This window comes from Coloeus monedula (assembly GCF_965178545.1).
Source record: "Coloeus monedula genome assembly, chromosome: 2".
Lineage (NCBI taxonomy): Eukaryota > Metazoa > Chordata > Aves > Passeriformes > Corvidae > Coloeus > Coloeus monedula.
This window is the reverse complement of record NC_138782.1, coordinates 39797983-39824308: the sequence shown is the minus strand read 5'-3', so window position 1 is coordinate 39824308 and position 26326 is coordinate 39797983. Positions and strand designations below refer to the sequence as shown.

General features: G+C 36.1%; 1 protein-coding gene across 1 annotated transcript in view; it reads right to left on the bottom strand.

Moving 5' to 3' along the window:
• Positions 1–252: 252 nt before the first annotated feature.
• The window catches only part of TTC27 (tetratricopeptide repeat domain 27), a 113253-nt gene continuing 87179 nt past the window's right edge, over positions 253–26326 (bottom strand). The window contains exons 13-20 of the mRNA XM_082303020.1: positions 23175–23402; positions 19866–19964; positions 18186–18238; positions 14016–14181; positions 7751–7948; positions 4214–4325; positions 3515–3615; positions 253–464 (exon numbers count right to left, since the gene is read on the bottom strand). Of these exons, the coding sequence (XP_082159146.1) occupies positions 342–464; positions 3515–3615; positions 4214–4325; positions 7751–7948; positions 14016–14181; positions 18186–18238; positions 19866–19964; positions 23175–23402 (1080 nt within the window). The 3' untranslated portion in view covers positions 253–341. The remainder of the gene's footprint in view (positions 465–3514; positions 3616–4213; positions 4326–7750; positions 7949–14015; positions 14182–18185; positions 18239–19865; positions 19965–23174; positions 23403–26326) is intronic.

The following is a 26326-nucleotide window of genomic DNA, read 5'->3' as shown; positions in this document are numbered from 1 at the left end:
TGCTCCCCCACCTGGGTGGGGCATCTTCCAGCCTCCCAGCACTAAGGTGGATGGAAGCAGGCAGAACTAATCCTCCATAATCACCTTACAAACATCTCTTCCAGAAAATCTGGGGCTGAAGAACCAAAACACGCAACTTTGTACGACAGTGGGACCAGGCAAGAAAGAATCTTAAAAGGCAGCCTGAACTCTGAAAAAAGCTGACCACAAGAACAGCACTGTACAGAAAAGTGTTTATTGAGAGTGTTGTTGCCTGAGAATTGTTACCATTTCATCAGCAAAAGCGATGGCAAAAGAAACATGTCATTATTGTCATCCTGTCCCGAAATTTGGTCCATATGTCAACACTGGTCTCTCAGCTGGTTGCTCAGCTCCTGAAGTTCAGCAATCATGTTGTCCATAGCTGTCACCTCATCAGCTATCTCACTGTGAACCTCATTACTTGTTACATCTATGAAAAGTTGCTGCATAACAAAAAGAAATAATTGTAAGTACTTTATAAAAAAATACCTTTAAAAGATACATACAGTTTCTCTGTTTCAGGATCAAGACAAAATACAGGAAGCTCATGATCTCTATACTGCTTTTCATATTTTTGTAAACTATAATAGTATTTCTCTCTACGAAAAGGCCATTCTGTGGCTAATAAGCAGAAGTTATGCACATACACATACAGACACATATCCTGCATATAGACCTGAAATCTGTGCCACACACATGATATTGTGCCAAAAGGGTCAAATCCTCCTGTGGACGTGGGGTTTCTGCTCTGACCTGCCTGCCTACGCTGCCTCCCAATTCCATTGAAAGTAAAGGGCTGTTTCATGAAACTCAGATTAGAAGACCATCTCACATTCTGTCACTGCAGTTTATAAGCCCACCTGCTGATAAATTAGTTGTGAATTTGAATGGCCATTTTCCCCAGTGTCATATTCTGTTGCTTCATTTTCTCCAAAACCTCAAATAAATATTTTTTAACTTTTGATGTCAAGACATGCATGGGTGGAGGCATTCACCTGTGTGTAATTAAGTTATACCAGAGAAAACAAAACACTACAGAGTAATAACAATAGATTGTTCTTAAAGACCTTAAGACATTACCAGAAACAAACTAAAAAGCGCAGCTAACTCGTGAGCAATCATAATCTTCATCTATTTAATGCTGAGGTTGTGTGAGGTACCACTACACAGAAATATGGGGAAGGGGGGACACCCAAACATATGTTTTCCCTTCATTATGTAATGGGAGAGTGATTCACACTTCATTTGACACAAACACAAAGCCTACATTTAGAGACAAAAACAAACTGAGAAAACAAAAGTTGCTCTGGAGTACATCTGTACATCATTATATCCTAGAACAAAATGGGACAATACAGATATGTATATAAACAAAAATGTACTTAAAAGGCTTGAACCAAGGTATTCAGTGTGCCTCAAAACAATGTTGTCACTGAAATAAAGCGCATCTTACACAAAAATAGGAACATGTTCATGCCACAAGTACAGAAACTTCTCTGACTTCCAGCCCAAAAACATCAGAGTGGGAGAGTGACAGAAACGTTTGGTTCTTTCTGGTAAGACAGCTAAATAAATCAGGATGATATAATTATTTGCTCGCTCTTTTTTTTTTCCCACACACAATTAGAGAAATCTATTCAACTAGAGACAGCATGGGGGAGTTTCAAGCACCATCATTCTTTGGGCTTTGTGTCCCATGCTTCCTCGAAACAGTGCTCATATTTCATGCTTTTACAATGCATCTCCAGAACATTTCTCTTTTTCAGACCCTACCTGTCAGATCTGAATGATGCATTGGGGCAAGGACCAGAAGAGAGCCCACTGTGCTATTTGCCATAGTATGTGACTGCCCACCAGGCTCTGTACAGAAAAGAGCCCAGTAGCAGCGCATCTCTGAGCTGCAGCCTTCAGCACATTGTGGGTGCTTAGTGAGTCTGGCACAACACAGGAGCTCAAGCATCAAGAGATGGAGATCCCAGAAGTAGTGACATTGTTTCACCTGTTCTACTTAGTTGTTCCAATTGCATGTCCTGACTATGAAATTTTGGAATTTTATCTTTTAAAAGTCATTTTCACTGATCTTTTATTCCTTCTGAAATCTTAACTAGTGAGTGTGCTCTTAGGCCACTTTTAAAGTGCTTTTTTCAGTTGAAATTAAAAATGAAAAAAAGAATCCCACACTAATATTGACTCACAGAGCAGCAAAATGAGATGTAGTCAAGCTTGGACAGGTATAAACAGTGCTAAACTGTTTGTGCATAGGATCTGACAGAAGATGACTGAATTTTTAAACTACAACACACTTTGAAAATTCAATATGACTTCAAATTAAAAATAAGACGGCATCTTGGAAGGGATGCAAAACCAGTGAGTTCACATAAAATGCTTCACTGCTAATATGATTGTTTTTTCAGAAGTATCATAAAACCATTAGCTGCCAATAATATAGATGTTCATTTAATTAATGCCTTTGGAAATGAAAATATAGTTTACTAGACTAATACATTCTTAATTTTTCAGATATTGCATGATCTTTCATAATATAAACTACCTGTGCTCGTATTCATATAATTTATGCCATTTAGTGCTTTCTCTACAGCAATACTCAGTCTATGCACCGTTTTTAAAGGAAAAAAATCATATTTTGTGACTAACAGCAAAACATTTATTGTCCCTTTTTTCAACACATTCCAAAGTCTTCCCTATGCCTGTATCTAAATGCAGAGTCACAGATCCAGCTTGTGTTTGCTTATGCAACTTTCCTAGGCTTTTATCCTTAAAATTAAAGGACTTAAGTGAGCCAAGTTTAGCACACTGATGATGAATCAACACTTTGTAACACAAGCACACATTATAAAACTTAAGCTCTGTGATTCACAATTACTAACTCCCCTTCACAGGCAGGAAGAACCCCTCTTTAAGCCAAGATGTGTATTTTAAGAGAAAATGTGTGATTCATATATGATGACTTTTTCAAGTAATTAATATCTGGATTGGTAGGGTATCCACAAAAAAAAACCAGATTAAAAATTAGTTCTGTCTTTTAATAAATAACTCTTTTGAAAACACTCCAAGTGATGCAAAGCAATCCTGACACATTTTGGTCCTTTCTGCAGGTTTAGATCTATTCTTTCTGAAACTGCCCAGTTTCTCCCATGACTACTCACATTAAAAACAGGTCTTTGAAATGACTGACTGCTTTCAAACATTCAAATCTGTTTGCCCAACATTTCAAGTAAAATTCTACCTTACTCCAAAATGTCAGTGCTGGCTCTTAGACTAGTATTGCAATCAAAGCCTAGCAGGAAGAAAGGAAATAAAAGTTTACTTAAAACGAATCCTTAACAGCATAGAGATGAATATCTACCTGATGATGCACTGAGACAGGCAGGTATTATTTGATCTATAATTGATTCAAAACAGAGAAATTCTGGCAACAGAACAAAGATTCCTAGCTTTCAAACAAAATTCCCTACCTTTCAAACATTCCTACCTTTGCCTTGGATGACAAGCCACGTAAGTTGAGCCGAGCTGAAGAAAGTATCTGCAAAGCTTCCTGATGATTAGATTTGTTCTTGCTGCATTTTATAGCCACTAGAATCCAAACACAGAAGGACCCCAAAACAAAAAAGCATTACCACTCCAGCAATAATCTTTGAACAAAAACCATTTAATTAAAGATCTTGATACCCTCCACAATTTTAAATGCAATATCCCCAGAAAGAAACACAAAGAAAAAACAAAGCCAAGTAATTTTGAGAAGATAACTCTAAACTCAACAGGTATCTGTATTCCTCTTAATAAATATAACATAAATATCACAGAACAGGGAATAATCTTACTAAGCTTCATTCATTCCCTGACTGGCACACTCAATCAAACAATGTATGTGATGATCTCAGGACTGAGATGAACTGCAGATGCATTTTCACTTGCATTATGAAGTTGCTAGATCATGAAATTAATTGATTCCATGTTTACCAGTCATACATTTACTGACTCACCCTACACAATTTCTGCCTCATTCCAAGTATATTTTTGTATGCAGTATCAGGATGATACTCTCTTACAGGACTCCTAGTAGTAGGAATAAATACAATAGGTGAAGTAGAATATTATTTTGCCACTAAGCTTAATAAATATTTGTTACGCTCTTCATGAAAAATAAAGGTTCTTTTCAGGTAGAACATACCATGTGCAATCTCTATGGCTCCTTTCACCACTTCCTTAAAAGAAGAAACATCTTTCTCCCAATCACTTGACTGAATTTCACATTTATGTGCCTTAGTGAGATACTGCAGTGACTGCAAGAAGGAAAAAAAATTGTTAGTATGTCAGAAAACCAACTAGGAAACTAATTTAGTTTTAAGTATCTATGAAATTAGTGGTCAATCCAGAAAATGAATCTATCTTTACTATACTTGATTTCCTGTGAGTTGGAGTAGTGTCCTTCTCTGCAATGGTAAGCGCCAGCTGTAACACAGATGTTCTTCACTTCACTTGCAGCTCAAGTATGAGAAGCATATAAAGTAACACGTGTGTAATTTTTATCTTTTAAAAATCTGTCTAGACTGATGGATGTGACCCATGTTTGCCAAGTCATCACAATTAAATGCACATGAAAAAGAGAAAAATACTTGCATTCACACTTTGAACAGCAAATTTTGTATCTAAAAAAATAGTGTAACTGAATACATGAAAGCTTTCTTCTTGTATATGTAATCTTGGGAAATACGCATTTTACAGATGTAGCTATTAGTCGCCGTACTGCTCTGGTTCTCAGTGTGAACAAGAAAAAAATGTAGACAATATGGAAGGAGGGTCCCATTAAGGGGGAAAAAAAAAAGAAAAAATAAAAATTTTATCAGAAGAAATTAGTTCTTGCTTTTGAATTTTGTTTTCTTTCTACAGCATCAAAAACATGAAACAAACACATGCCAGAAGTTACATGGCTTGGTTCAATGACAACTCTCCAGTTATTTTTTTAAAGAGTTTAAGTATTATATAAAAGAATTTAAAAATTTTAGTGTGGTACATATACATGAGCACAGTAAAGACTTCTCAATTTGGGGGTTGTCACCCCAGAAACTTCCACCTTCTCTCTCCCACCAGAGTTCCAATCACTATGGCACAGGTGTCTGAACTGCTCATGCTGCTGTAAACGGCAGTAAAGGGATCTTAAGTCAAACCAGAATTAATTAATTTTTTTTTTCATAATAACCTAGGTTATAACTGGTAGTAGTTCTGGCAAGCACAGGCAAGAATTTCCAAGAGAAGGAACAACAGTTTTTACAGCAGTCTGATTTCAGTCTGCATGTGTCTGAGTCACAGCAGCAAATTAGGGGGGTTTTGCTGACAGATGTCAAGGAGGGGAAAGAATTCAAAGTCTTGTGGGCTGTTTGTTTGCACTTCTGGAACCTGGATTTATCCTCAAAGGAAACAGTTATGAGCTGGGGAAAGTAAAGGAACAGAAGGGATTCATAGCCTGGGATGGATCAGCAGGAAACTTGAAGGCTGGAAAGATTCCTCAGAGGGAAAATTGTGAACTGGACTGCATTCAGTATAGGGAAGAAGGAAGTACTGAATGAGGTGGCAGTTCAGATATACTGAAGTGTGAGAGTAAATATATGCTAAGCTAAAGAAAAAAAACCCAAAACAGAACCACAAACCCAACACTTCAGTAGTTTTACACTCCTAACTTGCAAACCTTGTCTGACTTTGATTCAATTCACGAAGCACTGTTGTGAATTATAACTGTAGACTCTAGTGATTCATGTGGCATCAGATGTATCAGCAGAACAGAAGAGTAAAAAAACCCCAGCAACCAAGCCACCCTTTAACAATAGCCAGACATACAAGATTGTTCTTTCAAATGCAATGTTAGGAACAAAATTGGTTACATATAATTAAACCTGCATTAAATAAGGTGTGGAATGGAAGAGTATGGAGTAATGGTCAAACCCTACATTTGTAAGGAGGTATGTGATACTTTTAAAGGTCTGTTCCCATCTCTTTGCCCTTTAATGCCACAGTATAGTAAATAATGCCCTTTTAGAACTCATTGACCTTTTGCCTAGTAACTGTGGGTGGGAAACTGCAACTATACATCTAGAATTTTTCTACGCATACAGCTATATTCATTGAATATCTGACTGACCCGTGATGGTGCTTGTGGCAGTAAAGCCAATAAATACTGATTTTATCATTTTTACTTCATAATATGATATCAGAAATCAGTGATTATTTGGTGTATTGCAAATTAATTTTTACAGTGTCAATTAATATATGCTGTGGCTGTAGGCAGTTTCGCTCTTTTATGATCTGTATCTATGGTACTGTCATACCAAGATATTTGGATACACATGTAAGCATACCTTAAGTATTTATAAACATCATTCCATCTTGCAGGGCAAGCTAGACTGTAAGTGTGTTCCATAACCAGTCTGATGAAGAAACACAGTTGAAGTACTGTCTACTCTACAAATTGAAACCATGTTTTTAACTGGGTTAGTAAAAAATACCGTGCTGTAACCAGATTCTGAAATAATTACATTCATAGTATAGACAGGGCCTCTGCTGCTTTGCATGTCTGAGTAAGAATTTGAGGATATAATACAGGATATTGCAGTGTCTGTATTTCTGCATTCTAAATAGGCCAAATCCCTTTTACTGTTCAGCTGCAAAGAAAAATAAGGAAGACAAAAGGGAGGAATTGGAGGTATATTGAACACCAGCAATGACTAAACAAGGCTCTTCACAGGGCAGAGCACAAGGAGACAGTGAGCAAGGCACAAATGATTATAAATTTAAGCGCACAGGAATACAATTTGTAGGCCTAACCATCTTCCTTACTTGACATCAAGCAATCCTCCAGACAGGAATTTTTTGCCCAGGCCAAAGGCACACCCCCATTAGCGAACACATACTGAATGCTGACCTTGTGTATTTTCAACTTCGGTGAAGATCTGATAACCCGTAACTATTTTTGAAGTGTGCATGGCTATTTGAACTTTTTGAAATCTAATATCAAATGCAAAGCACACTCCAGCATCCAACAAAGTAAACACTTCTAGCAGTGCAGAATGGTTATTCTGGAAATGCAGTCAACTTAATTCCTTGGGAAGTGATAAGGACAAGAAATGGAAGTTAACATAGCAAAACAAGTGACAAGTGAAGAGAAACCAATGGTTCAACAGACTAAGAATTAAATAGCATTATTTGATTTCATTTTAAGCTAATTAAGGACAAAACATTTCTACTCTGGGTACTCTGACTGTGGTATAGATTATTTTAAGTGCATTTTCCCTTAGTGATTGCAAAGAACATAGATGGCTTATGCCACTACTGGATCATGCCTTTAAGATGAATTTTTTTTCAAAAGCTGCAATATCCTATCTTCAGAAGCAAAGATTTCAATTAAAAACAAAGCCAAAACCCACACCACCATTTGATTATAGACATTAGATTGTTGCCAAGAAAAATTTCAGAATACAAATTCAGGACAATACATATATGCTGTGATAGGATGTTTTAAAAGGAAACACTGGTAAAAAAAAAGAGATTTTTTTTTTTTTCAAGTCCAAGAAAACTGATATAAAACATCTTGCTCCTGTTGTAACAAAAATGTGTGCTGTAGAAACATGAAGAAAAGACAAAGAGCTTATAAAAACACTAAAGCAAAACAGGTCTGGAACAAGGGCATGTTCTACTGTAGCACTATAGTTTTTACCTTTTCAATATCTTCACCACTGTCATTCTCTCCATTTCCATAAAGCTGGGCATAAAGTCTCCAGATTGCCCCATCATTTGTCACTCGTGAGGTGACTCTGCCCAAGAGCTCTTGCAGTTTCCCCTTCAATCCACTTGATACCTCTCCAGCACGATCTGCCAGACCATCCACTACTGCTCTGACTAGAATAGCCAGCACCTTATAAAAGCAAAGAGTTTTTATTTCAGCTCAAATCAATGTCAGTATATATAATGTTATGTGTAATACCTGATCTCTATTAATGATTGTACCATATGACAAGTACAGAATTTACTAAGAAATACATGGAGTAATTCAACTGATTTAAACCTTATCTATAAGATTCTATGTTGATAAAGGTAAGAAGGCCAAAAATCTAGGAGAGAAATCTGGGTAAAGGAAACTGTGGCAGTATCTTACAGGTATTTTCACCTTACAATACAGTTATAAAAAGATCAGTAAAAAGGCTGAGCCAAATAAATTCAGGTAATGGAAGACACAGGTGTTACAGGACCTCTATTTAACAACCCGCAGAAAGATGTACAGTGCATAAGATGGAAACTGGAAGGCACTGGAATACCACCTTGGGAATCTCTGTTTTTAACGCACTTCTGGTGAATTACTAGTCAAATCAATTCCATCAAACTCTTCTACAAGTACTCATTAGTGGCCATGCTTTTCAAATCACTGGCTTGAGAATGTGGGATCTGACCTGCAGAAATGCTGAGCATGTGCAGCTGCTGGTGGGAGCTTGGTTTTGCATGTAAGAAATGCTATATCATACCAGTCTTTTTGTCCCAAACTGGACACTGAAAGCTAGAAAATAGTGTCATTTTGCCTCAGTTTCTCTTCAGCAAAATGAGAAACAGCAAATGTAAATCAAGGCAGTATATCATATGATAAATTAGAAGAAAATAAACCCCAGAAAAGCTGTGGATTATCAAGAGAGTAATACCTGTTCTGTGCAGTGCATGAGACAGAGACTGGGGAAGAAAAAAGGATGAAAACAAAATGGAAGTTTCATAAGGCTTGCATTCAAGACAGGCCAGTTGTCGCACAAACACCTTCATGCTGGTACTTCCTAACTTGTGGCCTGTCATTTGGCAACCTCAATGCTTCAACATTTTTGCCCATGTGAAACTAACACTTACAATGAAACCACACTCATAGCAATATTCGTATCAAGATAGTAATAAAGCTAACTTCAAAGATGACTTGTGAATAGCTACAAACATTACAAATACACCACTGCTCTACTAAACGTAGAATGGGATGCATCCTCAAAAATCAAGATGCAGTTCACTGGCAGAAATTAATGCAAAAATTATGACAGTATCAAAGTATATTACATTTAGAATAAAAACACACCCAGTTTAGCATTAGTGATATGTCACTTTCCTAAAATAACTTTTCTTATACTGAATAACTCAATTAAAATGCATCCCAAAAAATAATGAGTTTTATCAGATACAGAAAATTTTTAGCAGAACAACCCAAATCAATTAAAATGGCTGATAATTTTATTAAATAAATCTAAGTAACAGAAGAAGCAAAAACAAATATACTCTTACCTGGTATCTTTTCAGAATTAATGATATCATAGTAACATACAAACATAAGTTAAACAGCTCCCCTCTTGTCTGCCCCAAAACCATTGCAGTAGCTTATATTCCTTATAAAATGGTAAGACAAACTGTCAGTTCCTTCTTTCCAAGATCTCTTAAGAGTCACTTAAGATACCAGAAAATATGATCAACTATTAATAGTCTGAAAATTCTGAAATTCATGTTATATCCATGATTTGGAATATAAGACATCAAAGGCCATCATTAACCAGGTCTTCCATAAAGATTTGCTAGAAAAGCACCAGTAAGAGTTGATACTTCCATTACTAAAGCACTGTAACAAAAAAACTAAGAGGTGCAAGAAGAAACACTAAACTATGTTTGCTTTTGACAAGGAACTAGAATTGGTCCTAAGGATTCATACGTACATGTATGACTTCTCAATCGATTTCTCAGTGTAACAAAACTGTTACTTGAAGTCCAAAATGTTAGTTCATGTGAATATCAGGTATAATCATCAAAATTTTAAAGCCAATAACATTTTGTTGGTAGATGAAAAAAAGTTTACTTAGTCAGTAGGATGTAGCAACTGTAAAATTACCCCTATTCCCATAGAGTCCTGGTTTGCTTACACTTTTATCATAATAATCAATTTCCTTTTTTTGTAATCCATCATGTAAACTTTGTAAAATGAAACTAGCATCAAGACCTGGATTAAAGGGTCCATTAAACAGTAATGAATCATTAATGCTAGTTGGTTGTGCACACTTGTTAAATAAAGTTATTTCAAACTGCAAGTGAATTGTGCTAATTATCAAAAAATATTAGCAGTGTAGCAGAGCTTTGCATTTTAGGTTACCATAAGTGTTAAAATTTGTATCTTTGAGAGATTTTAAACTGCCACACATACTGAACTACTACAGCAATGCTCTGTTGACCCAAGATCCCAAACAAGCAGTAGAGGATTTTTTTGGTTGGTTGGTTGGTTGGTTTTTTTCATGCCTCTTTTAATGAACTAGGCTCCATATGAACAGAGTTCATGTTTAGTATGACATCACACCATCTGCATTCCTCCTTCTCCATTGCTTTTGTGAATAATGTGTTTACCACAAACTGAACAAAAGACACCGTGAGACAAAACCTTAGAAATAAACCAAGTAATTTATAAATGCTGCGATTTTCATCAGTTAATCTCATTTCACAATTGTTCTCCAAACAACTCTTTTCATATAAAAATTCTCTTGGTCAAACCATTTTCAGATGCTTCACTAATACTAATCAAATTTGACAGTGCTCAAGAAAGAAGAGAACCCTCAGATACCAGATCCAAAGTGACGAATCTGCAGTCTGTGAGCTCTCCCTATTCCCCTTCCAAATTTAGGATTTTAAGACAATTGTCATTAGTGAGCTACTTAATTGAAGTAGAGCTCCAGAAATTATTAATTCCTAACCTCACTTTTCAAAATCCCCTTGGAACATGCCCTTGTGGCCTTTTGTTAGAAATGGTCTGGCAACACGAACTGCTGAAATGAGGATGTTACTTGATGGAAAGGGTACCAAAAAGGCTTTGCTAGAATCTCAATAGCACAGAATTGCAAAGTGGAACCCTTTTTCCATACTTCTGTATTCATAATCTTTGACAGCACATAATGAAGATAGGGTTTCTGGAAACAGTGTATCTAAACAGCTTTTCCAACCACAAAATACCTTTGTCATTCAAAAGACCACAACATTCCAAGTAAAAAAGGTTGATTGCCTCCATGAGCATGCATGCGATGGAAAGTAGTACAATCAGCAGTTCCAGGTACATTTACTAGGTCACACAATAATTCAGAGACCAAATTAATGATTATAAAAGGGTAGGCTTTCTCCTTGGATACCTTTTAGTGACTGATTTACTAGTGGAAACTATGGATAATTCAGTGAGCCTTTATATTTTATAACATAACACGTATATCAAAGGTTTTCCAGGTACATTTCTCAGCTTTGTGAACATTAAAAGATGCATGGAAATGTGAAGAATCTTAAGAACCAGGAGGGAAAGTAAGAACGTATGCTTTCAACATTTACATACAAACGCTAGCAAACTGAGACTTTTTAAACTGCCCTTTGCTGTAATCTTTTGCTGCATTGTTGCTCATTTATAAAAAGCCCTTTAGCTCTTCCTGGTTCAGTTATATCTGCAGAATCTGTGCATACATATCTTCAAGCTTCATGATACCATGATCTCAGAACCTTTGCCACAGGGAAGACATCATTAAATAACTAGAAAAGAACAGAAGCAAAATTTCCCAAATCTGTGTTCTATATTCAGAAGACGGGCACAAAGGACAACAATGGACTAACAGAAATCACCAAGAAGAATCTGAATGCTTTCCTATTATTAGAAGAAATCAGTGATTTAAAAATATGACTTCATACTATTCTGAAATAAAATTTAAAAGTCTGATGTAACTACAGAAATCAAGGGCATTTCAAATTGTATATTCAATTGCATACTTGTAATCGATACATTCAGTCTCACAAGGGGTATTCTGCAACAATGATTATGCTAAAAGCAGTTGGTTTTCACAAAGAATGGAATCAATGATTCAGCTTGTTTCTTCCAGTCCTGTGCATTATTTTTTTTTAATTCCTACCTTGTTTCTCACCACTATGACATGTAGCTTAGTAGTCTATCAATTAAAATCTACAATGACTACAAATACTAAATATAACCTGAGAGAAGATCATACTATGTTGAATGGAAACAATGGCGTATGTTTTCATTCACTCATGTTCATGATTTCACATTGTTAAAATACAATTGCACAAGATGGTTATAGATCATCCCTATTTAAAACAGTCCAGCTGGAAAAAAGGAGAGATTCACCAATTAATGGTGAACTTTGTAAACAATTTCAGCAGAAGCTTTTATTTCTATCTGCTTTTTTGTTTTGCTACAGAAATACTCTTCTCTTCCTTGTAAGATAATTGTTTCAAGCCTGAACTCTTTAATCAGGCTCTGAGGTTTTTCTTGGCAACTAGTAAAATCCTTCTAATTGAGGCAACTGTATTAGAAGTTACAATGAAACCATAAAACACTTCACATATCAGAAGCCAAAGTTAAAATTAAGATGCAAAAAGAATTAAAGGAAGATAGCATATATACATCTGTAAAAGTTATAAAAGTTGTATGAGAACAAGATGAAAGAAGTTATGCAAAAAAATAGACATTTAATACAAGCAATATCCCCAAATGCTTTAAATATATATAAATATACTACATAAAATTTGACAAATAACAGTAATAGGAGTCTGTATCATCTCCACACATCTCATATGGGCAAATATACATAGAAACTTCTATTCCTGGTCAGCTGTCATTCTGTTTAAAACAATACAGTGTTCCACCCCTAAAAATGCTATTTTAAGTTGCAATTGAGAAAAAAATTCATTGAAAAAAGCCAACCATCTACAAGATGCTCCATGACAGGCCCCACCAGTACTACAATATTCTAGCTTCCAAACACACTAATCTTTACCACATATAACACAATTTTCCATAGACACTCTTTAGTGCCAAGAGAGTTTGAGACCTTTTGATGTTTAGCTATATCAAATCTAAAAGAATTTATTAATACAGAATGTTATCCTGTGCATGACTGGCTTTACTAGTAATAAGCATTGCACTCACGTACAATCTGTTATTAAAAAGTAATGTGAAAAAGTATTTAACATTCCTGCCCCACATGAACATGAGATGTTTCCACAATCATAACTAATTCTATCTGCTCTCTCTCCTCACCAATGGACTTAAATTACTGAGATCCAGGAAAGCTACTTTTTATCCTTTTATGGGAAAAGAAACGAAACATACTCCTGGGACCCGTGAGCAGCCATCAGCTGGTTCCTCTTACCCTGGTACTACACAATCTCCCGAAGAGCTCATAAGCTCTTCAACCAGATCTGCTAATTTTGCAAAGGCTCTTGGAGGTGTTTTACTGCTCCCCTTGAGAGATTCTTTGGCTTGCCTTTCAGATTCACCTTGCTATTTTCACTGAGTGTACAGAACCCTGCCTGGATCAGAAACTGGTTTCAGGCAAGGTAACATCCTAGCTGAAGCTGTTAAGGCAGCTTCTCTGGTTTTTGTCCAGAGCACACATTTACAAACACAAAATTTAACTGAACTTAACTGAACTACAGTGAGAGATGAGCAAAATACCTCTTTTATTTTTCTTTGGTCTGGTTTATTAAGAATCAATATTATGACTATAATGCATTCAATTTACTTTCAAAGGCTCATTTGTAGCATTTTCCAACACATGATAAAAGCTTCCCTTTCTTTAAACTACATAATTTATATTATTTCTGATACTGAGCTATGCAGGAACAATACAGAAAGATGGGGTTATGCACTGCATTTTATATAAAAATAGGTCTTAAAACTGCAAGGCTCATGTGTGTCCTTTCACAAAGACTGATGCAATATGGATGCAAAGGTTTTCAACTTTGTCCAGTTTAATTTTAAATATTTATTCTGACAGTCCAAATCTCCAAAACTTAAATCACTTGCCTCTATAACGTCATTGCCATGTGCACTATGATTACTGATACCACTATCAGCAGCTATCAGCAATTTCTCTGTCTCAGAAGAAAAATCAGTGAACGTATAGGATGACAAAATATGAAAACTTCCCCACCTGTGTATCCTTGTACTTTTCTCTTAAGTCCATGAGCCGGTGATAAGCTTTAACTGCTTCTGAAAACTCTCCAACATCTGTACTGGTGAGAAGATAGTTCTCCCATATTTGCCAGTGCTCATAGTTGCACTTGAGAGCCTCTTGGAGGGTTCGAAATGCTTTGACCCTAATCAATAATAAAAGAATAATAGAAATTGTTACAGAAGATTTCTACACTAAAATCAGTTGGCATGGTATCAACTAAAAACCTGCTTATTTAAAAAATCACATTTAGAACACAGTGCGATGTAAAAGCTATTGTTGGTAATTTACAATGCTGATAATCCCTTAATCTCTCTTGCAAACTATTTTGTATTAGTTCATACACAACAGTATGCTCTGTAGTTTGAACTAGGTAACTTTTCTTAGCTCTCATAACTGTTTTTTTTTACAAAAATTTATCATAATCGTGCCATCTCTGTCAATATTGTCCTTTCCAAATTTTTAACTGGAACCATGAGAAAACAATCTTACTCATGCTGCAGTTGTAACACACATTAAAAAATTAAAAATCACTGAGTTCATGACAGATGCAGAATGGTTTTAACTTATTTAAACAAGAGGAAGCTTGACAGCTTTTTGTGATTTATTTTTAACATTTGTACACGGCAAACATGCATATCCAGGGCACAGAAACCCATCATTTTCAACCAGTTTTGTCCTTAGATCAGCTGGAAGGTTTACTCTCTGCTCCCTGATGCTGTGCTGCTCAGTAAAAATGTGTTAGCGCGGCCCCAAACACTACTAGGGTCCTTCTTCAAAAATGCTGCCTGAGGACCCACCTCAGAGTGACAGGAGAAAGTGTTATGGAATAAAGGTGGACAGCACAATTCCTATAAAATCATCATCAAGTTACAAAGCATTTTCATTTTTTCATATTCATCCAGTGCAGGCAATTCCTGACTATTCCCTCACCAAAGGAGAGCAGTAATGGCATCCTCTGATAAGAAAATGCCATCTGAAGAATATGTTGGTAAGGTTTGTGAGCTTACTGTTTAAAGCCTTAAACATACTACCAAAAGTTGCAATAAATTTGAAACTTCAAAATAGCTCTGCTAGAGAATTGGAATGATATGGTTCTTTCTAAGAGACTGAAGTGTACTCTCAGTTGGACAGTCATGATATGTAAAAAACCACAAAGGAATGGATTCATTTAAATTAAGACTTGAAACAGAGCTTTCCTAGGCTGGTAAAAAAATCTTCTTTGGGAAGACATGACAATACATCTCTTCTTAATAAATATCATATAAAGATGGCCTGGTATCAAAATTTGCAATTCACTTCCTCTCTTTTGCTTGAGTAAGTTGTTAAAAGTGCTTTCTCTAAAGAAAGACAGCCCAAAGAAATTGCTGGTTGAGTTTCAAAAAGAGGGTCCAAGAGAGTGTAAATATCCCAGCAAAGACATTGTAATATCTAAATAGTTGATCAGGCCATTAAAAGTCTGAAATAGCTTGGTCAGGGAAAAATGTAAACAACTGCCAATCTAAGGCCATGATATTAAAAGAGTTATCAAATACACACAAAGAGAGTGGACTGATAGAGCAAAATTATTTAAGGAGAACAGGTCATTTGGCATAGCTACAGCAGAACAGTCCACATGAAGGAGCTTCCCATGCCCACTCCCCTTTCCTCTGTCTTCTGATACATTGATAAATGTGATGCTGGTGGGCAAATGTACCAACAGTTGAGTTTTGTCCACTGTTAACAATCTCACTAAGGGATTTCGGACCCTGGTTTTGCTAGATTAAATTAGGAAAGGACACAGACCTGTTCCTTCTGTGGATTTTGCTACAATGGAAGTTGGGATCTGCCACAGCTCTCTGACAGGCTGGAAGATGCTCTGCCTGACCCATGTATTGTTTCCACAACTGCTCTTCAACATCTCTAAGGTTAGTCTCTATCATCTCCCCCATCTTCCTGAAAATTAGGAAGTTATCAGGAGGGCAGATGCCAATAAGATGGAAATGTGAAATGTAGTCAAGACACCAAAAGGATGGGATAGAAATAGTATTCCACAAATCACCACTCTTGCTATGTAATAAAATCCTCTAGATTCTCAAAACAAATCCCCTGTGTATTTAACCAATCACATAACGATGGAGTATCCTTAACCAGTTAAGTCAATTCATTCCCAGACAGGAAACAGCAGGCAGCATCAATGCATTATCTGGTCTTGGAAACCAGGAGTCTTTCATACAAAGGACAGAGGGCCAGTCCCAGCTTGTTCTGAGAAATCTAAAACCTAGACTTCAAAGACCTCCTGGCACACAGAGTAGTTTTCTGGTAAACCAAAGCATAGAGTCTGTTTTCATCACAATTAATTTTTCTGGAGGAAATTCAGAATATATAAAACTTGTGGAGTCTTAAAAAGCAAACAACCCCAAAAACCTACAAACCCCCTGTCCTTTGGGTGTTAGCAAGTTGCTTGCATACACTTTTCAAAAAAATGTACTCATGTTTTATTTGTCTGTTGTGTGAGACCCTGCCAAGCCTTGGCCAAATGCACAATCTATGAGTGGGCCTGAATTAAAAGCCCAGTTGGAGTAAAGCTGGATTTTTTTTTGAGGGTATGAAAGAAAACTATTTACTTAAATATCTTACTTTTGTTTTCCTTTTTTAAAATCCTCACTCCATTTAATTTTTTTTTCTTCTGTCAGGCTTAAAAAATAAGAATTTATGTATCCCCACACAAATTATTCTAAAGTGTACTGCTATAGATATTTTCTGTTTTAACAGAGAGCTAAACTAGCTCACACACAGTCTTGATCTATAAGTGACTACACAAATAATCAAAGAAGTTGCTATTCTACAGCAAGTACAGGCCACACTTGGCAATCAGCACATAATATTCATTTAAAATTTACTGTACATAGAGTCCTATCTCACATGATTCCTGTGGGGAAAAAAGCTCAGAAACATGCCCCCATTTATTGCTTTAACTACCATATCAAATAAGTTACAAGTTTTGTATGTACTTAGCGTATTAGATTGCAAGAGTAGATTAACAATTATAAAATTCAACCAGTAAACTGGAACGAATCACTCAGTAGTTTCTCAGCCTTGTAGCAGATTAACAGACAGAAAATTATTTTGATTAAAAATGCTTTTATGAAACAAGCATCTGACATTTTGAACTGTATGGAAAAGAAAGAGCAACTCCAACATGAATTGCGCATACTCAAGGCACTGCTGAAGATTGAAGGAACTACTGAAAAGTTAAAACCAGCTCTTGATTTCTATTAATTTTTAGCCCTGTGTAGTTATTTTAACACTTTTATCTTCTCCTCCCTCCTGTTCCCATTGCCATATCAATCTCCTGAGTCTATATTACTTCCCACTTTTCCCATGTATGTTTATAAATCTATACTTTTGTGCAAGTTTATTATTCTTTCTCCCTTTTTTCACTTTGCCTCCTGACTATGTAACCATATAAACTGATGCCAAATTTTGAGAAAGGTTTTTAAAAATAAATTATCTTATTCTTTTTCATTCTTATTCTGTTTCATTCTTTGGTTATAAGTTATAATGTGAAAATTCTTAAATATTAAATTCTTCCAGGTAAACTTTTATTCCATTGAGTTGAAATACGAAATACAAAATAAGAGTGGCGGTCCACTTAGGTCAAAGCTTTTTGTATGAATTAGTTTTGAGGGAAAAGAACAAGGTAGCTAGCATGTGTGCAGACTTCCATCTGCTTTGGTATATAAAAACCAAACTGTCTGGTTTTCCCTTAGATCTACCAAGGATAATATACTATGAAATTACATAGGTCTGAATACATTGTTTGCTTGAAATGGACCTATGTTCTTAACTTCATGGTCAAAGTAGTTTTTATTATTCATCTTTATTATGAATGTTTTGTACTGATAGTACTTACTACATCAAAAATGTGTCCAAGAAGAAAAAAGTGTAGAGAGAGGCTGCTACTTGTATAAAGGTTACAAAATAATTTCCTGTAAAATAAAATAAATAGTTCCCAGTGATGCAACCTGGGAGAGAGAACTGAAGGGCTAAGGATTACGAAATCTGAGTTAAGCACATTATAATAATAAAAACCTCAATGTCAAAAAAAAGGAAATCACAATTATTTGTTTTGAAAGCAATATCTTCTAATTCTTTTGAAGTACTTACTTCTGTTTTAATCTGATATAAGCAGTTGATAAATTGTTCCAGGCCTCAGCATTCTGGAATGATAAAAGGAGAAGTACCAAAAAATTTATTCACTTACATTGTGCTTACTTGATAAAAATACATACGTGAAACTACTGCCAAACATCATTGATTTTGCTAATCAGACATATTGGAACATATGTTCTACGTGACAGTTAGAATATTACATTGGAAAAGAAATTATTATATTAAAATTGAAATACATAAATATTTGACTAAATCAGCAACAACCAGGTATACAAATATCAATTAATTGCCTTGTGATTGCAATACACTAAGTCAGCTCTTGCCTTCAGTCTCAGCATTGCCTTCTAGGATCTAGCTGGGATGGCTGGAAAGGTCAGTGCTCCCAGCAGCTCATCACTTCTCACTAGCTGGAAGCTACTTAACCTGCACCACTCTCTGTTACTGGACAGAAAGGATCTGATGTCCCCTAAAGCACCACAGGTAAAACCAGCAGAGACGTGCAGAGATGATTCCTGCCCTTTGCCTGACACTGCTGTAAATGTGAAGCCCCACCACTGAATTCAGCAAAGTGACAACTAGAAATGATTTGAAGAACAGGATCTGAGCACTGCAATGAAATGTACTGTGGTACTGAGGCTATTCTCAGGCTTAAGGAGCATTTAACTCATGCTGGGAAACCTTTCTGAGACTTAATTCATGAAAATGGTCACTACATTGCTACAGCTGCAGATGTATAAAGATAGGTTTTGTCTCCAACTGAGAGCCAGTCCAGTGCCTTTTACTCATAAAAAACCCACCACTTAACCCATTGAGAAGTCAGGTGGCTTGGTCATATAAATACAATTAAATACAGGCCCTAGAGAGATAAGTGAACCCAGTTTTAGTATCTACTTGGAAGTAAATTTACTGTACTGAACAACAACAAAAACCCAATATATAAAGTAAGAATTCCATTTAAATACAAGGTTGTCTGTTATAAACATTTTTTTTCCCAAGGAAGTTATTGCCTTTTATTATAAAAGAAAAAAGAATCCTCTGTCACCTCTCATTGCTTTCTCATTCTTTTCCCCCAGAGAAAAGAATTAATAACAATAGTTTCTATTGAGTAGATGGCATTAACTCTAAGCAAGCAACAAGCTGACAGTCAGGCCTTCTGGCAAAAGTATTGTCAGTGTATTCCTCAGGTAATTCAGCTGGCACCTCCACTGCCTCAATGCACATTCACACAAGAGTACTGTACACATGCATGCCCTGCATCCTGAAAAAATGGCTAAGCTCCATTCTCCCTGTGCTCCTGAACTACACAGTTACAAATGTACTTGTCATACATGAACTTGACTTTATTTTCTTTTCAGGAGAATTCGATTACTTAGAGGACTAAATATTTTAATTTCATTTTTGTTTTATCTCTTTTTAGTTCTCCTCACAATCTAGCATAAAGAAATTTTTCAAATTTATTTTAACATTCACACACTCATATTTGGACAAAGTTAAGTACTGGGTAAGTATTTTTATGATGCCTCACAACAAAAATATAGCCTTCATGCACAAGTTTAATTTATTCAAAGGGCTAAGGTTAAACAAGTTTTTCATTATTGCTTTGCTTGTTTATAATGAAAACATCCGTGCTGCTTTTAGATAAGCCATCTGAATCATTTGTTCAAAAGTACATACATCTGGTTCCAATGTCACACAGCGCTGAAATGCTTTGGCAGCACCTTCGTAGCTTTCTAAAGCAATGTATGCACAGCCCAAGGAAAACCATACCCCTAGCTGGAGAGAAAAAATTAATGGTTACATATAAACATGGATATTTCGGCACAAAAAAAAAAAAAAAAAAAAAAATTGGTCTGGATGAACAAACACACAACTCTTGTCAATTTTTACCTGTCTTCAGCTATAATAGTATTGTACTGGAAAAAATAATATCCTATATGCTGATTAGAGAAAAACTGTAGGTTCAATGTTTTAATAAATATGGATAAACAAAGGTGTTGACTACATGAAGATCACTTAACCATTTGTGAAGTGCTTTTTAACAGTCCATCTTCATTCACAGAAGAAGGGGATAGCTATTCAGAGGTTTGCAAATTTTGCTTTAACTTGTGAAAAATCCACATTCACTTTATACTATTACAATTAGGTCAAATGATAAACACTAGAAAATGTTTTTCAAGGTAATCACATTTTCACAAAAAACATCATGAAAACCATCTCAAATGACCGAAACATGAACAATTCAAAATTCCAACTCTTTCTGCTTGCCAGCATATCAACCTTCTCAAGTTTCTATCACAATGTTTAGACATAAAAATGTACTTAAATAATGGTTTGCACAGAGAGCAGAGCTTTACCAGTTCAGTAATCTTGCATTTAAAGTCTTTAGTTGTTACAACCAAATACCACTCATCCATATAGATTCAACCAGGGAGGAGAGCTCAGCACTTCCCTTCTCCACTCCTCAGGGAGATGCAGAGAGCAATAAGGTCATGCCTCAAATTCCTTTTCTCCAAATTAGACAAGCTTAAAGTCCTCAGCTGCTCCTCTCAGGATGTTCCTTCCAGTCAGCCCTTTCTCCATCTTTGCAGCCCTCCTTTGGATGCTTTCAAGAACCTTCACATCCTTCTTAAAATGTGGGGCTCAGAACTGCACGCAGTGCTCAAGGTGAGAACTGCAGACAGCAGGATAATCACCTCTTTTGAGCTGCTGGTTTTGCTGTGTTTGATGCATCCCAGGATGTGCTGCCCTCTTGGCTTCCAGGGCTCACTGCTGTCCAGTGGTGTGATGTGTGGGAATGGTAGAAAGCTGCACCAGTTGAGGTTTAGATTGGACATTAGAAAGCTTTTCTTTACCTAGAGGCTTCTCAGGCACTGGAACAAGTCTTCCTAGAGGTGGTTGAAGCCCCAAGGCTGTCGAGTGTTTAATAGGCATGTGGACAATGCCCTTAACAATGTGCTTTAACTTTATGAAATTGAGCGTTAGTTCCCAGCATATAGCCCAGAATACAAGTTAAACAGTGCTTCTGTAAAGGGTGAGAATAAAACAATCACTGCATGTCTTATAACTCTGATGAGTAACAGCAGCACAGTCTCACTTCTGAATTTGTGCGGACTTTGTCCACTGGAGAACTGACTCTGTGAGCTCTTTGATCTCTAAAATTGTCTGTCAAGCCTTGAAAGATGCTCAAAGTGAAAGTACAAGAGAGGTGCATCTGTCATCCACTAGTTGTGCACTAGAACAAGTAATTCTGTGAGCAGCAGTGCTAATGAACACGAGTTTCAGGTACATTTGAACTGCAAGGCTTTCTTTTATTTGTGGATTCCTCAATAATTCAGTGATTGGCTTATGCAGCAAACACCTACCCCAGAGGTCTCAACCAAATTTGACCAGATGGCTAAAAAGAACACGAGATTTAAGGAGGGTTGAGAGAGAATGGTTTTATTCATTACGTATTTTGGGGAATCACTTGCTGCAGTCTAAAAATCTCTCCCTTCAAAAAGGCTTCTAATAACCACAAAAAAAATAGAACTTCTTTGTAACAGGGAGTCTTGTTTACCTGATAAATTATTTACAATTCTGGGAACAAGTTAATTAATTAATTAATATTTTCCTTGCATTTAGAATCAATTTCCATTCTGCTTTTTACCCACAGACACCCTGGAATAGGAAACAATTCATTTCTGTAGTCATAGAATACAGACAGAATTTAGAAGTTATGTCAATCTGCACCATCTATCTGTTCAATCTGTTTGTTTGAAACAATTCAACTGAATCTTAAAAAGTGCTTCCTAAGCAATAAGAGGAGGAAATGTTCACTTTCCTATATGGACTGGCCTATTTTTCTTGGATTTCCTTTCATTCTAAACTTCCTTTGGATAGGATACAAAATAAAAAAGCATTTCAGCAGAATATTTCTCAGTTTTGAGCCCTACAGGCCATCTCCTGAAACCCTTTATTACCTGGAAATCCTCTTTGTTTCAATAAAATTCCTATCTAAGTAATATATATTTTGCTGGCATTTTTGGTCATTTTATTTTCCATTCTAAAGATGTTTATAAGTTTTCTGGAGCTCATTTGAATAAGAATAGGACTCTGATTCATTGGAATAAGATAAGTCAGCAAAATACAAAAAAAGCTTCATGATACATGAGTTGAAAGGCTGGAGGCCTTTAAAATTTTTTTAAAGCAAAAGCCCAGCTAGTCATGTGGAACTTCAGCAGTGTTTGTTGGGGGGCAGGAAGGAGGAATACCCTGCTTTTACATGGACCTAGAAATGGCTATGAGGAGCACAATTTATATATATAAACAACCACAAAGCTGTTTTAACTTCTCAAGACCTTCCACAGGGTGAACCTTATTGGGATGGGATATAATGGCTGAGAAACTGAAACAAGATTGCAAAAGTTGTCTGCAGAAAGATCATCAAGAGAAACCAGCCTCATCAAGAGAACTGTTTTCAATGCGGTTTCAGTTTTGATGCATTGTTGTAATAGGAGCTACTGTCATCACAAGTGTAACACAGTGCTTCTCAGTGACTCCAGAACAGGACAGAGCAGAACACTCGAAAAACATTTCTGTGAAATACAGAGATCAGAGTTTGTAACTAAAAGCCAGGGCAAACTCAGACAGGGCAAAGGGACACTTCCATTAAATCTGCATTCTTCTTGTAACTGTTTTGCTTTATACCTTGTTCCTCATTTATTTGATGGTACTTATTACTTTGCAGCGGCTTCATCTCTTTGAAATAAAAGACCTCCACAGGCAAAGATATAGCTGCATGCAAGGACCTGGATGCAAAAGGATGTCTTCATTTCATGCTACCATTTTTAGCCAGGCTTCCAAGTACATGGTGAAAAATTTGCTACAAATACTAATAAACTGTTATTTTGACAACTGTGCCCAGAACTGTCTTTTTAAAAAGCATAATCATTCAAAACTGAACACACAAACTAAAACCAAAGTGTATGTGCATAATTTCCCAACCTGCATAGGGTTGATCTGTACTGAACGTTCAAAGCACTCCACACATTCCCTGAATTCCCGGTTGCGGAGATGGAGGAGGCCTTTGGAGCGCTGGGCACGGGCGCTGCGGTGCCTTGAGAGCTCCCAGGCCTTGTCGTAATACTGGTGGTCTTTAAGAACATCACCAAGCAAACAGTATAATGATGGTGTTTCCTTCTTCTCTAACTCCCGCCTGAGTATTTCTTCCGCCTGTTAAAGAGCAACCAACACATAAGACCATTTATTTTCAGTTAATTACCTACCTAAACAAACACTGCTTTAGCACCTTGCAATCATCAGCTGAAGAGTAAGAAGCAGGGCTAGTGAAGAAATGGTATCTTCATCCAACACAGCATCAAAGAAAAAGTCTAGAAAGAATCTAGTTCCAAACTGATTTTTTAAAAAAATATACTTCAACATAATATGGTGGCTTTTGGTTTAACACACCAAAGAAAATTAAACCATGAAAACAAGAAGCAGCTTACTCCTTTTTTCATGTCTTAGGTATGTATTCTGTCCCAAGAACAAACATCAGTCCTGGACATCAAACCAACACCTAATTCCCAGCAATGCAGTAGTAGCACCATTAAGGTATCTGCAATCCTAGAAGTTTGTAATGTTTTACATGTCCTAGTAAGTACTCTTGCAATGACTCTCACTCCCTTTTCTCTAATTGCTCTTTTCTGAAAACAGTGATTTCCACTCTATTACATCTGAAGACACATCGACTTTCATACTGTTGGTTGTGGAAATGCTATGCTTTTACATAAGATGCAGAAATTATAAATTTATATAAATGTTTGAAATAAAATATATTCAAAATATATACAGCTTTATGAAAAAGAAGACACAAGCTGTGCCTCCCAGACATCTATCATGGGCTGTAACTAACTTTCAAAAGCTATTTTTCTCAGGGCCACTATCTTTGCTCTAACAATAAAATTATTGTCTCTTGCTTAAACATGAGATAGTCTGCTTTCTGGGGCTTTTTGAAAAGATAAATACACTGGACATATGATCTGTTGTTCAGACTGAACTGTTACCTAGGTCCCTCACTGCAAAAATGCAACATACACAATTCAGATCAGTATAATCTTTCTCTTAGAAAAGACCTACTTGAACCATCTGAACCAAGAAAGGTCCAACACAGCCTTGCACAGAATTAAAGTTTGACATTGTAACTCTAGTCATTCTTCTATCATAGCTCGTTTACCTAAAAGGAACCCTGACATCATCTCTGCATTTAAATTATTACTGCTTTTCTTGTGTAAGAATTGCTTATTTTGACCTTTAGATGATCTTTAGAGAAGGAAAGTTTTTTACTCCAATCAGTAAAATTCATCAAACCTATCTGAAAATCATCTTTAGAAAAATGGCTGGTTTACCTTGTTTTGAAATATCTAATGCATAGCAATTTCAGCATCTCATTCTTGCTATTATTTTTGTAAAGTAACAGTAAAGTCTACAAATATTTGAAGTGCAAAAGTTCTTCAAAGAAGAAGGGTTTAGATTTCTAGAAGAATCTTAAAATTAGCAAAAATAGAATCCCATTAACAAGAAATTTGGTGACTAAATATTAGGAAAATAACTTGATGGCAAGAGTTTTTAAGTGCCTGTGGAACAGTTCTCTAAAAAAAACCAAAGAAACTTTCTTTAACAATTAGAATTAGCCCAGCCAAAGCACTAGAAAAATCTTGCCTAACTAGAAGACCGTACTTACAGAATCATAGAATGGTTTAGTTTGGAATGGAATTTGAATATCATCTAGTTCCAGCCCCCTTGTCTCGAGCAGGGACTCCTTCCATGAGACCAGGTTAATAAAAACCCCAGCCAGCCTGGCTTCCAAGGATTTGGTTAAAGTGCAGTTTACTTCTGCTTAACTGCCTCCTTTAGTTGCTGTAACATACTAATAACAGATATTAAAGAAGATTTTTCTCTTCTAGAGCAGAGAGAGCTGAGTGTTTCATTTTTGCAGTAACCACATCAGGCACCAAGAGATAAGATGGGGTTTTTTTCCTGTTCAGATAAAGAAAGAAGATTGAAATGTAGCTGTGTAAGGAGATGCAGAGTGAAAAGTGCATTGCAAGCTGCTTCTTCACCACTTCCTCTGCAGGGCACTCCCAAGCTCAGACTGCTATCCTGTGGCAATGCCTAGATTAGAAAGACAACCACTCACTAATGGTATTTCACATTTAAGAGCATAAAAACATCATGTTCTGGTCTAAGCTTACAAGAATTCATTGCCAACATAAGTATTTCAGCACACAGATAAAAGAGAGAATTAAATAAGCAGAAGTCTGACTTCTTCTTCATTCGATCAGCTATCTGATCACCTCTCTAGCATGTTGCAAACATTTTTATTACTTAAATCTTTAAAGTCTGGTACAAAGATCAAACTAAAAGAAAACCCCTGTGTTATCAAAATATTTGTCTTCTACAAAACCAGAAAATACTTTAAAACTGGATTTCTCATTTTGCCTAGGATTTGGGGGGGGGGGGGGGGGGGTGTGGAGAAAGAAAAAGAAGAATCCTTTCTCCTAACTTTGTGGTAAAATATTTTCAAAAAACCACATTTAATCTTTCATAAGAACCCTGCTTCTGCAAAAACAAGTCTTTTCTTAACAATAAGTATTATCAAGAAACATTTTTCACACAGTGGACGTAATATATGTAAAAGAAATACAGCCACTAGAGATTTATTCTTACCCATTAAATAGATATTAATTATTAATTTGCATGTTTTATAACTAAAAGTTAGATCTAAATTTAGTAAGATTTTATATGAAAATTATTAATTAAATTATAACTAAAAAAAAGAAGCTGTATAACCCTCATTGACTGAATCAGGTGCACTTATAACAACACTGCTTTTTCACAGCACAGTCTGCACCAGAAGGGATGGAATTCAATACTCATCTCAAAAGTCAGCTGATTAAAACACAAGAAAGATTTAGGCTCTTATCTTGCCTTCTGGACTACTATGGGTCGTATGGGATTAAATTAAACAGGCAACATGTCACAAAAATCCCCAATCAGTAAAGGGAGGTCTGGTTTAAACAAAAGGTGGTGCCTTCGCATTACTCACTACACAGATTCCTGGAAATCAAGTTTAAGATTCATTCTGCATCTGGCTT